The following is a 15,576-nucleotide window of genomic DNA, read 5'->3' on the forward strand; positions in this document are numbered from 1 at the left end:
AAACAGATATACATGCACAATTTTTGAGGTAGACAGTAGCATTTAAATGTTTAGATTTTAAAGCATTTTCTATAGTATTAAAAAAAAAACCAATTACTCCAACCCTTCACAAAGATAATGAGTCAAGAAATTCAAAAAACACATACAGTCACTTGTAACAAGCATGCTCACCATCATACACTGATCTCAGATGTTGATTTTTTTTTGTAAAAACAAACTATTGTGCTGTATCGCTGCTGCTTTCTAGTGCATAAAATTAAAGAAATTAATGGGTAATTGTAACTTAAGTGAGATAGGACAGACCACAGCTACATCATATCTACTCTCATCTTTAGTGCTGCAATTGTTTAACACATTACTGCCTAGCATTTGTCCAATGTATTAAAGCCCCCGTTACACACGGCGAGATCGCTAGCGATATCGCTGAAGTGGCAACGATTTTGTAATGCAACAGCAACATCGCTAGCTATCTCGCTAAGTGTGACACGCGGAAACGACCAGCTCCCTGCTGTGATGTCGCTGATCATGCGTGAACGTTCAGGATCATTTTTTTATCGCTGGCGTCACACTGACCAGCATGCATCGCTGTGTTTGACGCCCCTTATCAACGACGAGCGACCTCGTTGGCGACTCCGAACTCATATAGATAGAGCTGAAGGATGCCTATTCAAAGTCTGAATCGCTATTATAGACAGTGTGTGACACGGTATCAACGATCACCGTGGTCGTTAGTGACATCGCTGATCGCTGATGCGTCGTTATGAAGATCGGCCTGTATGACTGCTTACTAGCGATGCACAAACGATCTTAGCCAGATTGTATCGTTGTCGGAATCGTTGGTGCGTCACTACATGTAACGGTACCCTAAGGCTGTTTCTTCTTATCTTTATTGCTGTGCTGTGATCTCTGACTTACCCTATCGTATAATCACCCTAAAATGGCTGCTGCAGCATTCTCTGCGCAGAGTATACATGCTATAATAGTCTCTCCTGATTAGCTGCGCTATATCATATGAGGAGACAGCTTCAAAGCTTTAGGGGAAGCCCGCAAAGTAGCGCCTGAGGTCATGCCATCTCTCAATTACTGATGCAAAATTTTTCAATGTGTAAACAGTCAGCGGCCAATTCTTAGGTGATTTGCATAATTTGAATATTAAATTGTCCGACTTCGTTAAACCTGTGAATTTCATAAAAACCTTTTTCAAATGCAATTTGCATTGAATTAATTCAATAATCTCTACAAACAAGGGTCTGCGTCATCTGCCAAGGTAAACATTCTTGCAATTATAAGCTCTGTGCCTTATAATACCTATTGTAGTGATGTAATCATTCCTCCTAAATGTCAAAAAAGTCAAAGTCACACATCCATATGATCTATTGTCTTAATCAATTGTTTTCCATCAATAGTTAAGCCATTGTTCCCTATGGTCATGCATTTCTTTTTTTTTTTCTGTTGACGATCTTATTCGCAATTAAGAGACATTTATCATGTCCAATTCAAGGTTTTACTAGTTTATATGGCATATGCGTTTAGAATTTTTCATGCCCAACAACTACTAAATGTTTTGTACCACATAAATTTGTATATTAAACATCTTTTGTGTTCTTTAAAAGATTACATTTGCGAAGAATCAGAAAAAAATATGTAGTTGAGCAGTTCCAATAAAAAGTGTTAGTGCAATGGCATCATTGATTATATAAATTTCATAGATAAAAATTAGCTAGTTTTCTTATCCTTGTCTTGTACAAACAGTATGTTCTATTTAGCTTGCAATTCAAACCTAATACTGTATATTTATTTTAATCAATTCTCTAATATATATTTATATTATAGCTAAGATACTAGGGTAGTTAGTGCCTTCGAGGTATTTGGACTGTTCTTATTTGGAAGGTACTTGTACATCTGATAATATGAACGGTAAAGTAAACATAATTAAACATAAATATTAAGCATAAATGTGTATGTCATTATTCATATTTCTTGTGCACATTTGTGCAGCGAATCTAATGATTGCTTTTTGCTTACCTTTAACTATAATAAACATTTTTTTCTACAGGCATGGCCCGAAGACGCTCTCGAGAAGGTGGCAAATCATTTTCTTGATGATGTGGAAATGTCACAGGAAATCAGGAATGAAGCTGTGTTCATGTGTCAGCACTTCCATCAAAGTGTTGTAGCACTGTCTGAAAGGTATTTAATTAAAGCTACAGCATGAGTGTTTACCAGAACATAATAAACTTTGCTGCCAACTATTCATATTCTCATTGGTGCCTGAAAGCAAAGTTCTGTAGCAGAAAGCAGAATAATAAATGCCATGTAAATGTAAGATGCAAATAAATACAAGAAAAACATATAAAATAGAAGCTGCAGTATATTGCTCAATGTACTTTCTGCAATATCACTAATCATATACTTTTGCAGTTCTAGCATGGCATCTTAACTGCTACATTTTTTTACTTTATACCTAGGAAGACCTCATTTACTCAATTACCGTATTTGTTAGAAAATCCTTTTTACATATTCCTAAAGGCATTAAATACTCAGTCAATGCAGTTATTATATACAGTACACACAGTGCAATGCTGGTGGGTTTGGGCCCATTGAGCCACGGGGCCTCTGATGCTGAGGATAGGCTGGACTACTGGTAGACAGCAGGCAACACTCCAGGGCAGTCCCCGGGACTGCAGCAGCTCACCGAAGGGTCAGAGGTGTAGGTACAAGGTACAGAAGGAGGGTGAGACAAAAGTGTAGTCAGATGGCCAGACGTCAGGGCAGGCATCACAGGTTTATATAACAAAGCTGGAGACGAAGATGGAGAAGTCGAAAAGAGTGTGTAAATAATCCAGATTGATAACCTTCGCAAGAAAGTGTGGAGATATGCTTAAACAAGATGCTAGCAGGCTAGGAACCAACATTTGAGCAAGGAATAGAGGATGGAGTTGCCTGATATGCAGTATCACCTTCTAGCAGTTGATAGGCTAGGGGGCAAATCTCTGCAGGACAGAGTGGATACAAATTCCTGTAGAATTTTTCAGTGCCCCCCAATGTCTCACAACTAGCACAAGGCAACTCAGAGCAAAGGTCAGGTGCTGGGTGGAGCAAAGTAAAACACATGGTGAGTAGAGTGTCACTTAGAAGGTATGTGAGTGGCCTGCGTAACAGCACCCCTTTTACACTCCTCTCATTTTTGTCCAGACCTACAAAGAAACATTTCCAAGTTGCATGGGTCTGGGGGAATATATGTGTAAATGGGTAAGTATCTAGCTTAGTGATAGAAAGCAGAGGGTGGTTATAAATGGTATATTTTCTAATTGGGTCGCTGTGACCAGTGGGGTACTGCAGGGGTCAGTGTTGGGTCTTATTCTTTTCAACATATTTATTAATGATCTGGTAGAAGGTTTGCACAGTAAAATATCGATATTGGCAGATGATACAAAGCTATGTAAAACAGTCAAAACAAGAGAAGATAGTATTCTGCTACAGATGGATCTGGATTAGTTGGAAACTTGGGCCGAAAGGTGGCAGATGCAGTTTAACATTGATAAATGTAAGGTTATACACATGGGAAGAAGGAATCCATATCACCACTACACACTGAACGGGAAACCACTGGGTAAATCTGACATGGAGAAGGACTTGCAGAAAAGGATTTCCAGTTTGTCAAGGAGCGCTTCCGGCTGATTCATTAATTACTCCGAATATTTAAATGAATATTCAGTTTATTATTAGACATAAAAACACAATGCGTTTTGGCTATACATAAAATTAGCCTTCATCAGCTAAAGCCTGAAGGCTAATTTTACGTATAGCCGAAACGCGTTGTGTTTTTATGTCTAATAATAAACTGGATATTCCTTTAAATATTCGGAGTAATTAATGAATCAGCCGGAAGCGCTCCATGACAAACTGGAAATCCTTTTCTGCATTCTCTGATGAATCTCCTACAAGGTAGTTCGTTCCACCTGTTTTGAGCTGCAGGCCAGCAGATCCAGACGATTACTCCAGTACCCAAACACAGGGTTATACGCTGAGCAACAAGACACCAAAAAGGTGAGAAGAATTTTTTATTTCTATCTGACATAATTAAAACTCTGCACTTAGATCTGCACCCCCCTTCTTTTTCTGGATATTCCTTGAAATACTCGGAGTAATTAATGAATCATCCGGAAGCGCTCTTTGACAAACTGGAAATCTTTCTCTGCATGGAGAAGGACTTGGGGATCCTAGTTCATGATAAACTGACCTGGAGCAACCAGTGCCATGCAGTGGCAGCCAAGGCAAACAGGATCATGGGGTGCATTAAATGAAGTTCTGGATACACATGATGAGAGCATTATACTGCCTCTGTACAAATCCCTGGCTAGACCACAAATGGAGTACTGTGTACAGTTTTGGGCAACGGTGCTCAAGACAGATATCATAGAACTAGAGTGAGTACAAAGGAGGGCAACAAAATTAATAAAGGGGATGAGGGAACTACAATACCCAGAGAGATTAGCAAAATCAGGATTATCTATTTTAGAGAAAAGATGACTGAGGGCGAACCATGTATAAGTATATAAAGGGACAATACAAATATCTCTCCGAGGATCTGTTTATACCAAGGAAGGTGACGGTCACAAGGGGGCTGTTGTGAACACTTTTGACCTGGCTTCGGAGTTTGGGCTCCCTCTGGTGGTTGCTGCTGGTAATGGAGTTTGTTTGGCTGACAGAAGTCAATAACCTGAAGAGGATGATTGGAAGTCAGGTGTTACAGACTGGGAAGATGTAAGTGAGCAACCTTCCCTCAGTTGTTGCTGGTGATTTGGTTTTCTTCCAGTGCACTCTGTAAGTCTGTTTGCCTCCTGCTTGGTCCTGCATCTTTCAGATAAGTCATTTGTCAGTTTTTGCCTTTCTCTGATTTTTGCTTTGCTGTTGTGAGTCCAGCCTTGTCCCTGCTGGGACCTGTGCTGGACCCCGTTTCATATGCTACAGCTCATGTCAGTTCTTTCAGTATTTTAATCCCCTGGTATATCAGTATCTTTTGCTTTGCTTCTAGTTTACACCAGAATTCTGACCTAGTGGGGGAGAGGTCGTGTGGCCTCAGTATTTTTTCATATCAGATGTGTTGGATTTTTCTTAGGGTTTTTTGTGTGATTGCAGACAGTTTTCTTTCATGTCCTGTTCTATCTAGACAGTTTGGGCCCCATCATTTGCTTACTCTATTTTCTGCCTATTTTTTGTGTTTCATCTTGTCTCCCCGGAAATATCTGTTTGGGAGCTATCTATATTCCTTCTGGGTTCAACTTCAGGGAAGTTTAGCTTTCCCCTTTCTTCCTTTAGACTTAGTTAATTCTTTGGCTGTGCCGAGGTGTCTAGGGCATTGTAGGTACGTCCCACGACTAATTCTAGTTGTGTTGTCAGTTTAGGTGTCTGCAATTGGTTTAGTTACCAACCTTTCTGGTTATCTGGTTGCTTAGCGTATACCCCGGCTATCCTCCTTGGTTACCATATCATAACAGGGGCATTCTCTGCGTCTGGAGGAGAAAAGGTTTTTCCACCAACATAGAAAAGGATTTTTTTACTGTTAAGGCAGTGAGAATCTGGAATTCTTTGCCTGAGGAGGTGGTGATTGCGAACTCAGTTGAGGGGTTCAAGAGAGGCCTCGATGTCTTCCTGGAGCATATACAATATTGTATCTTACAGTTATTAGGTTCTTTAGAAAGAAGTAGATCTGGGGATTTATTCTGACGGAATATAGGCTGAACTGGATTGACAAATGCCTTTTTTTGGGTCTTGCTAACTATGTTAGTATGTTACTATGATAACAGGGGATCTCTCACAGATTACCAGTATCTCTCCTCAAGTCCAAATACCTTCTAGTTCACCAGATAGAAGGACCTCCCCTGAATATTTTTAGAATCCAGGATGTCTTGAACCTCAAATACCTCAAAGGGACCCTCGGGAATAGCAGTAGCAGAAGTAGCATGGGGTTCAAGAAGCGATTTAAGACCACCGGCTTCAGGAGCGAGACATGAAAGATGTTTGAGATCTGTAGATTCACAGGCAGTTTAAAATGGTAGGTCACCGAATTACTTTGCCTGAGAATTTTGTACGGACTGATGTAGCAGGGTGAAAACTTGTACGAAGGTACCTTCAGAAAAGTATTCCAGGATGAAAGCCAGTCTTTATCTCCTGGAAGATACAGAAGCAGAGAACCAGTCTCTTCTTGGCCGCATAAGTCTACATCCGAGATATGACCTTAAGGAGTGAAGGCTGGTCTGCTGCCAGATCTGTAAAAAGTCACCATACAAGGCATCACCTGCTGGTACCCCAGAAAAAGCAGACATACTGTAGGTGAGAGCACTTGAGGATGCTGGAAGTGTACCACAAAGAATGAAGATACTACAGAAGACTCCTTGATGTAGCTATTGGAGGAAAACTCAGCCCAGAGGAGAAGTTGTACACAGTCAAACTGAAGGGCAGAGATAAAATGGCGAAGGTAGTCCTCAAGAATCTGACTAACCAGTTCCACTTGCCCATTCATCTGCAGATAGTATGTGGAAGAAAAGTCCGACTGGACATTCAGCAGCTTGCATAGAGCTCTCCAAATCTTCAAAGTGGACTGTACTCCATGATCAGAGACTATGTGGGGAGGAAGACCGTGGAGATGAAACACATGCTGGAAGAACTGTGTGGTGAACCTAGGAGCATAGAGTAGGCCAACCAGAGGGATGAAGTGAGCCATATTGGAGAACCGATTCACCACAACCCAGATGGTGTCACAATCCTCAAAGAGAGGTCCATGATAAAGTCCACAGCAATATGTTGCCACGAATTGGCAGAGGCTGGAGGAATTCAACAGCAAGCCTGTCCCTGGATGACTTGTTTCTGTCACACAGATGTTTATGAAGTCCCAGACATTTAAGGCCACCAGAAGTGACCAGCAATCATCTCAGGGTACATGAAAATGCCCATATAACAAACCAACTTGGATTTGTGACCCCAATACAGAATTCTTCCCTGTTAGCAGTAGGGACAAAAGTACAGGAGTAATGTCTCTTAAAAGGACAGGGACTAGTTCAGTAATACTGGCTGAATTAATGATGTGCTGAGGCTTCTCCAGAAAATTAGTCACATCAAAGGACTGAGACAGTGAATTGGCTTTGATATTCTTCTCTGCAGTACAGAAGTGTAATGAAGTGAACGAGTAAAGAAGAGTGCCCAACTGGCTTCACAAAGATTTAACTGCTTGGTAGACTGCAGGATTATCATATTTTAATGGCCCGTGTATTTTATTATCTGAGAGTTGACACCATCCAGTAGCTGTCATTCCATGAGCATCATCTTGATAGCCAGAAACTCTCAATCTCCAATAGCATAATTTCGTTCAGCCAGCAAAAACAGTTTGGAGAAAAAGACACAAGAAACAAACTTCCTCAAAGAAGTTCTGTGCAGGAGCACTGCCCCAACATCAATGGATGAGGCATCTACCTACAAGAAAAACTGCTTGTTAAGATCGGGGGTAATGCAGCATTGGAATACTCGCAAAGGTTTCTTTCAAATGCCGAAAGGCCAACAAGGCCGACTCAGGACAGTGTCTGGTATTGGTTACCAACCAGACAGGCCCAAATGCATCTGCACTAATCCAGGGTGCAGCAGACCCAAGTAAAAATGGCAGCTGCACAGGTGCATAAATACCGAATGAAATAGCCAGCCTACAATGAGGGATTGGCCGTGTGGTACACTAGTGCAGAAAAAATAATCCGCATGTGGCAGTGTTCACACAGGGAATGCATGGCTTCTGGTTCACAACCTCTTAATAACACCATATAGGGGGGCTGCCCAGTGCCAACTAGAATGCATCCCGTGTGAACAGAGGCCACAAGTTTGCAGAACCATTTGGGCCCAACTGCACCCTGGAAAAAATATAAAAAGTGCACAACAAACATAGCAATATATGTAAGGTATTAGTTGATATTAAGGCCTTAATACGGAAGCTGACAAACTGCGTCAAAGTTCCTTACACTTGTCAGTCCCTACTCTAACATGAACGCCTCAGAAAGAGGAAAAAACCCTCCAAAAAATTGGTTACCAACTAGACAGGCCCAAATGCATCTGCACTAATCCAGGGTGCAGCAGACCCAAGTAAAAATGGCAGCTGCACAGGTGCATAAATACTGAATGAAACAGCCAGCCTACAATGAGAGATTGGCCGTGTGGTACACCAGTGCAGAAAAAATAATCCGCATGTGGCAGTGTTCACACAGGGAATGCAGGGCTTCTGGTTCACAACCTCTTAATAACACCATATAGGGGGGCTGCCCAGTGCCAACTAGAATGCATCCCGTGTGAACAGAGGCCACAAGTTTGCAGAACCATTTGGGCCCAACTGCACCCTGGAAAAAATATAAAAAGTGCACAACAAACATAGCAATATATGTAAGGTATTAGTTGATATTAAGGCCTTAATACGGAAGCTGACAAACTGCGTCAAAGTTCCTTACACTTGTCAGTCCCTACTCTAACATGAACGCCTCAGAAAGAGGAAAAAACCCTCCAAAAAATTGGTTACCAACTAGACAGGCCCAAATGCATCTGCACTAATCCAGGGTGCAGCAGACCCAAGTAAAAATGGCAGCTGCACAGGTGCATAAATACTGAATGAAACAGCCAGCCTACAATGAGAGATTGGCCGTGTGGTACACCAGTGCAGAAAAAATAATCCGCATGTGGCAGTGTTCACACAGGGAATGCAGGGCTTCTGGTTCACAACCTCTTAATAACACCATATAGGGGGGCTGCCCAGTGCCAACTAGAATGCATCCCGTGTGAACAGAGGCCACAAGTTTGCAGAACCATTTGGGCCCAACTGCACCCTGGAAAAAATATAAAAAGTGCACAACAAACATAGCAATATATGTAAGGTATTAGTTGATATTAAGGCCTTAATACGGAAGCTGACAAACTGCGTCAAAGTTCCTCACACTTGTCAGTCCCTACTCTAACATGAACACCTCAGAAAGAGGAAAAAATCCTCCAAAAAATTGGTTACCAACCAGACAGGCCAAATGCATCTGCACTAATCCAGGGTGCAGCAGACCCAAGTAAAAATGGCAGCTGCACAGGTGCACAAATACCGAATGAAACAGCCAGCCTACAATGAGGGATTGGCCGTGTGGTACACCAGTGCAGAAAAAATAATCCGCATGTGGCAGTGTTCACACAGGGAATGCAGGGCTTCTGGTTCACAACCTCTTAATAACACCATATAGGGGGGCTGCCCAGTGCCAACTAGAATGCATCCCGTGTGAACAGAGTCCACAAGTTTGCAGAACCATTTGGGCCCAACTGCACCCTGGAAAAAATATAAAAAGTGCACAACAGACATAGCAATATATGTAAGGTATTAGTTGATATTAAGGCCTTAATACGGAAGCTGACAAACTGCGTCAAAGTTCCTTAATCCTGCCACATGCGGATTATTTTTTCTGCACTGGTGTACCACACGGCCAATCCCTCATTGTAGGCTGGCTGTTTCATTTGGTATTTATGCACCTGTGCAGCTGCCATTTTTACTTGGTCTGCTGCACCCTGGATTAGTGCAGATAAATTTGGGCCTGTCTGGTTGGTAACCAATTTTTTGGAGGATTTTTTCCTCGTTCAGTGTCTGGAATTGGCCTGCTTCTTGGTTAAGGCTGAGATATGTGCCATAAGGGTTAAGAAGTGTGGGATAAATTGCCTGGAGAAGTTGGCAAAACCCATGAAGAGCTAGATAGCGCACAGACCTTGGGAATGAAGCCAGGAAAGAGTAGGAGGAACCTTCTCTGGTTCCATTTCAAGACCTTGGTTGGAAGTAATGTAGCCGAGGTAAGGCAAGGAAGTTTTTTGAAAGACACATTTGGACAATTTGGCAAGCAAAATTCTTCCAGAGATGCAGCAAATCTTGACATATGTGTTTCTTTGGGATGGTAGATCAGAGGAGCATATCAGGATAGGTTTCCTGAGGTTGGTTTCATTTTACCATGTTTTAATGATCTTAGCAAATGATTGCTGCACCGCTTTAAGGGAGTGATCTCCTGCCAATTCATCACTGACTCCAGCTTAGCAGGGTCCATAGCTAAACCCTTAGCTGAAACGATAAACCCTAAGAATTGTAGGGGTTCCTGCTCAAACATGCACTTTTCCAGTTTGGCAAAAAGAGAAAAGGAGTGCAGGAGTTCAAAGACCCCACACACATCTTTACGGTTAGTGTCGAGAGTAGATGAGCATATCATCCACATATACCACCACGGATGTGGACAATAACTCCCAAAAGATGTCATTCTCAATGTCGTGAAAGACTATTGGGGCATTACAGAGACCAAATGGCATAACTAGGTATTCATAATGACCATCCCGGGTTTTAAAAGCGGTCTTCCATTCGTCCCCTTCACGAATATGAATTAGGTTATAGGCCCCACACAAGTCCAATTTGGTAAATATCCTAGCACCCCGCATCCTATCAAAAAGCTTGGAGGTTAGAGGAAATTTTTTTTTTATGGTGATGGCATTCAATCCCCTATAGTCTATGCAAGGGCGTAACTCTCAACTCTTCTTTTGAACAAATAAGAACCCGGCCCCAGCAGGAGACACAGACTTCCTGATAAACCCCCTCACCAGATTCTTCCTGATGTACTCAGACATAGCCTCTGTCTCCGGGAGAGACACATGGTAGACATACCCACAAGGAAGCTCTGCCCCCGGAATGAGGTCTATGGGGCATCATAGGGGCGATGAGGAGGAAGAGTCTCTGTGGCTCTCTTTGAGAAGACGGTCTGCCTATTGCCAATAATGTTTAGGGAGAGTGGTTAGGTCGGTGGTGACCTCATACGAACCGACCTGAACCGGGGCCCCCAGACACGATCCCTCACATGACCTACTCCATCCTAGTATGCTCCCAGGAGACCAGTCAATGTGAGGTGAATGGTGATGCAACCAAGGTATACCCAACAACACCTCGTCTATACCCTCAGGAATGACCAATAAAGATATTATCTCCTGATGTATTGGAGATATTGTTAGGGAAAGAGGAATGGTCTGATGTGATATCTGAGAGGATAGCGCAGAGCCATTTACCACCCAGATGGTAACAGGCTTAGAGAACATCATTAGGAGTATTGCATGCTGTTCAGCGAAGGAGGAAGACATAAAATTACCCTCGGCCCTGGAATCCACACAAGCTTCAGTAATGTGAGAGGCTGATCCATAGGACAGTGTCACTTTAAAGGTTAATTTGGGGGAGACATCTGACGAATCTAGGGAGCCTCTTCCAATAGCCACTAGAGGCGTCTGTTCACCCCGATGCCTGGGACACCTATTAGCGTAATGACCCATCAGACTACAGACAAAACCAATTGGTTGAGAACGTACTGGATGGGATTTAGCCTCCACCTGAGAAACCACCCTGGGCTCCACCAGTTCTCTCGTCCGAGTCGGAGATCCCAAAGGATTGGTAAAATTTGGTGCAAAAGAAATCCTTTGTCTACACTGGGCTTGCTCCAATCTTCATTCAGCATACCGAAGATCGATACGAGTTGCAGTCGATATTAAATTCTCTAATGTATTTGGGATCGCCCTAGTGGCCAAAGGATCCTTAACGTGGTCAGCGAGGCCCCTCCAAAACACCGGAACCAAGACCTTATCTAGCCACTCCAGTTTGGATACTATCATCTGGAACCGAATAGTTAGGTTCCCATAACGGCGTAGCCCACTCCAACGCCCTTTCCATCAAATGGGACACCACAAATCCCACTTTGGCTCGTTTAGATGAGAAATGTGAACTCAGTAGCTCCAGCTGGATCGAGCACTGGTTCATGAATTCCCTGTAAGCCTTACTATCCCCAGAAAACTTATTGGGAAGCGGGAAATGTAGAAAAAAATGAACAAGAGTCGCAGCTGAAACCCTGGTAGCAGCTTCACTGACTGCCTGTGCCACTACTGAGGATATATCCACAGTTGAAGTTACTCTCTCTAATGCGGACAACCTGCCCTCCAGCTGCTTGATACTCCGTGGGAGCTGCTGCTCGTCCACCATTACTAGCCAGACCCTAGTCCTAAGATACTGTTAGGGTTGGCGGATTGCACTCTTATTAGTTATTTTATTTAGTGCAATCACAACCAAGGGTCCACCATGCAGAGATCATAGAATCATAGAATCATAGAATCGTAGAGTTGGAAGGGACCTCCTGGGCCATCTGGTCCAACCCCCTGCTCAAAGCAGGATTCGCTAAATAGATATTATCTTGCTGCCAGTAAACAATGGTGGAGCCATGCAGTGAGAGTTCACTAAGAAGCACGTTGTATCAACTTGACATAGTGTGAACTGAACGCAAGATACAAAACTGATAACATCTCAGAGAGGTATCCAGGTACCAACATTGACTAGACAGTAATGGGAAGAGTCAAGGAAAAACATGATTGTTCATACTATTAATTCAGAGGAAACATAGAATTGTAAAGTCCATTCATGTAAATATGTCCACATTCATGTCACTTATCCATTAGTAATCCTATAGTTATATTGTAAATAAACACACATCCAGTATAAAGTCTTTAAGTTGAAATAAAAATAAAACACATTTTTCTTTTTTTTGTTTAAAAATAACAAATAGTTAAACTCACTCAATGCCCATTCTCCAGTTATAAAACAAAAATAATAAACAACAAAATCCCTCACCTGGCCAACATTCTATCCCAAACCATAATCCATATCTAGGGATTAATAGTTTTCAACCAGGACGGTGCCAAGATGTGTTTCCGACCAGGCTGAAAGTCACTGATGAATGAGCTGCTGCAAGCACAGCATCAGTGAGCAGCAGTGACCTTATCAAGATTACCGCAGGACACTAAGGCTGCTTTTTCAGCCGGCCAATGAACTGCGATGACCTCCGTCCAGTGAGATCACTGTTAGCACAGTGAAAAAAAGTCTCACGGTGCAGAGATGAGTTCACCGCAGTTCAAATTCTCACTGTGAACTGTTGTGAACTCACTTCTGCACCGTGCTAGTGGTAATCTCACCAGAGGGAGGTCATTGCAGTTCATTGGCCCAGCTGGGAACGCAATCTCAGTGACCTGCGGTAACCTTGATAAGGTCACCGCTGCCCACTGATGCTTCGCTCGCAGCAGCTCATTCATCAGTGGTTCTCAGCCTGGAGGGTTGCATCTTCGCATTGTCCAGGTTGAGAACCGTCTATCTCCAGATATGGATTACAACTTGGGACAGAACGACAGTGAGGTGAGGGATATGGTTGTTTTTGTTTTATTAAAGGAGACAAGGGATTCAATGGAATAGGTGTTAGGAATAGTGTGTTTGTTATTTATAAATAAAAAACAAAAAGTGTAGTTTGTTTTTATTTCAAATAAAATACTTTGTTCTTGCTGTGTGTATATTTACAAATATAACTATAGGATTATTAGTGGATATGTGTCTTATAGACACCTGTCCATTACTAAGCCGTTGGCTTGATGTCATAAGACAATACCAAAGGTGGCATCAACCCCACATATATGAACCTCACTTGCCACCATTACAAGGCAAGTGAGAAGAGCTGAGCAAATCAACAGAATTGGCACATCTTATAGATGTGCCTTTCCTGTTGTGGGGGCAGGCTGCTATTTTTAGGCTGGTGGGGGCAATATCAATGGCCCCTTACCATCCTGAGAACACCAGCCCCCAACTATCTGCTTTTGCAAGGCTGGTTGTCAAAAATGTGGGGGACCCCCACACTTTTTTTCAATTACCTCTCTATTCTTGATAAGAAGCCATAAAGCCATGCTATCTCTGACAGTTAAGGGTTGCAGCTCCAGGCTGTGAGTTCTGCCTGGCTGGCTATGAAAAATACAGGGGAACCCACGCATTTTTTTAAATGATTAATTTATAGCACAGATGCTGGATGATGAATGCTCCATCAGCCGCGCCTGCTCTTGCTGTTATTAGCAGCAGCAGGCATAGGCTGATGGGAGCAGTAGTCTCAACCCTTGCCAGTGAATGGAGGTAAATTTTATACCACTGATCACAGCTGCAGGCTTATGCTGTCATTTGAGAGCTTAGGAACCGCGGCTGCCTGACCAGCAGTAATGATTTTACCGTCCATCAGAAGCAATGTTTGCCACTGTTTGGGTTGGCGGATTGCACTAAATTAAAATAAATTTATAAAGTGTAATCGTAGCCCGGGGTCCACCGTTCAGAGATGTTTAACAGTTGCTAGTGAACAATGACGGAAACTAAACAGTGAGTGATTGCTTGAACCCACTGAATTACTGCCGCACAGTGTGAATGGAACACTGAGTACTAGGCTCCGTTACTTCACAGAGCAGTACTGAACAAATATGTACTAAGAGCAATACCCTGTTAAACGTCACAGGGATAAAGCACGTGAAACTTATATGACACTAGATATAATACCTTCTAGGCTAGGGGTTGGACTTGCCCAGTAACTCAACTGTGCTAACTGCACACATGAAGGAAACTGGAGCTAAGCCAAGAGACTAATTGCCCCCACAGACGTTAACTGCCTGCCTATGAGTACAGTCCCAGAGCTTAGACAGTCTCACACAACCTGCAGACAGAATGGTATCGCATCCACACTCACACAGCAAAACATACGTGATACTAGCGCACCGGTGTGTGCGTCTCAGAGCCTTTTATACACTAGGCTCCATCCCCAAACACTCATGCCCAGCTGGCCATGACATTGCCCACAGGCCAATCCAGAGCGCCACATCACTAGAGCAGGTAACGTCTGACCACCAATGAGAAGACGCCACATTACAGACAAGTCTACACCAGCAAGCTAGAAAAATACTTGAAATAAAACTAATCTACTTTATTCAAAATTAGATTTAAAAAGGACTTAGGCTAGTTTCACACTTGCTTTTTTTTGCAGCGCGTTTTTCCCGCAAAAAAACGCATTGAAAAAACACATACATAAGCATACAACTGCTGCGTTTTTTTCAAGCATTTTTATGAGCATGCATGAAAAAAACGCAGCGTTTTTATGCGTTTGTATGCGTTTTTAGCGCGTTTTTACCGCGTTTGCGTTTTTTTCCAACATTTTTAGGTGGCCCCTCACACTACCCAAACCATGACTTTACTAACCCTAACCCTGACCCTAACCCTAACCCTAACCCTGACCCTAACCCTTAACCAAATCATACTTAACCCTAACCCAAACCCTAAACCCTAACTAACCCTAACCCTAACCCTAACCCTGACCCTAACCCTAACCCTGACCCTAACCCTAACCCTAACCCTAACACTGACCCTAACCCTAACCCTAACCCTGACCCTAACCCTTAACAAAACCATACTTAACCCTAACCCTGACCCTAACCCTAACCCTAACCCTAACCCTAATCCTGACCCTAACCCTGACCCTAACCCTAACCCTAACCCTAACCCTGACCCTAACCCTTAACAAAACCATACTTAACCCTAATCCTGACCCTAACCCTGAACCTAATCCTTAACAAAACCATACTTAACCCTAATCCTGACCCTAACCCTGACCCTAACCCTAACCCTAACCCTGACCCTAACCCTTAACAAAACCATAC

General features: G+C 42.8%; 1 protein-coding gene across 1 annotated transcript in view; it reads left to right on the forward strand.

The window, feature by feature from the left end:
- The window catches only part of LOC141060642 (dynein axonemal heavy chain 3-like), a 2,648,786-nt gene that overhangs the window by 1,901,924 nt on the left and 731,286 nt on the right, over nucleotides 1-15,576 (forward strand). The window contains exon 57 of the mRNA XM_073556958.1: nucleotides 2,057-2,190. Coding sequence (XP_073413059.1) covers nucleotides 2,057-2,190 — 134 coding nt within the window. The remainder of the gene's footprint in view (nucleotides 1-2,056; nucleotides 2,191-15,576) is intronic.

The sequence above is a fragment of the Dendrobates tinctorius genome, unplaced genomic scaffold, assembly GCF_039654945.1.
Source record: "Dendrobates tinctorius isolate UK_male_01 unplaced genomic scaffold, ASM3965494v1 ptg000241l, whole genome shotgun sequence".
Taxonomy (NCBI): domain Eukaryota; kingdom Metazoa; phylum Chordata; class Amphibia; order Anura; family Dendrobatidae; genus Dendrobates; species Dendrobates tinctorius.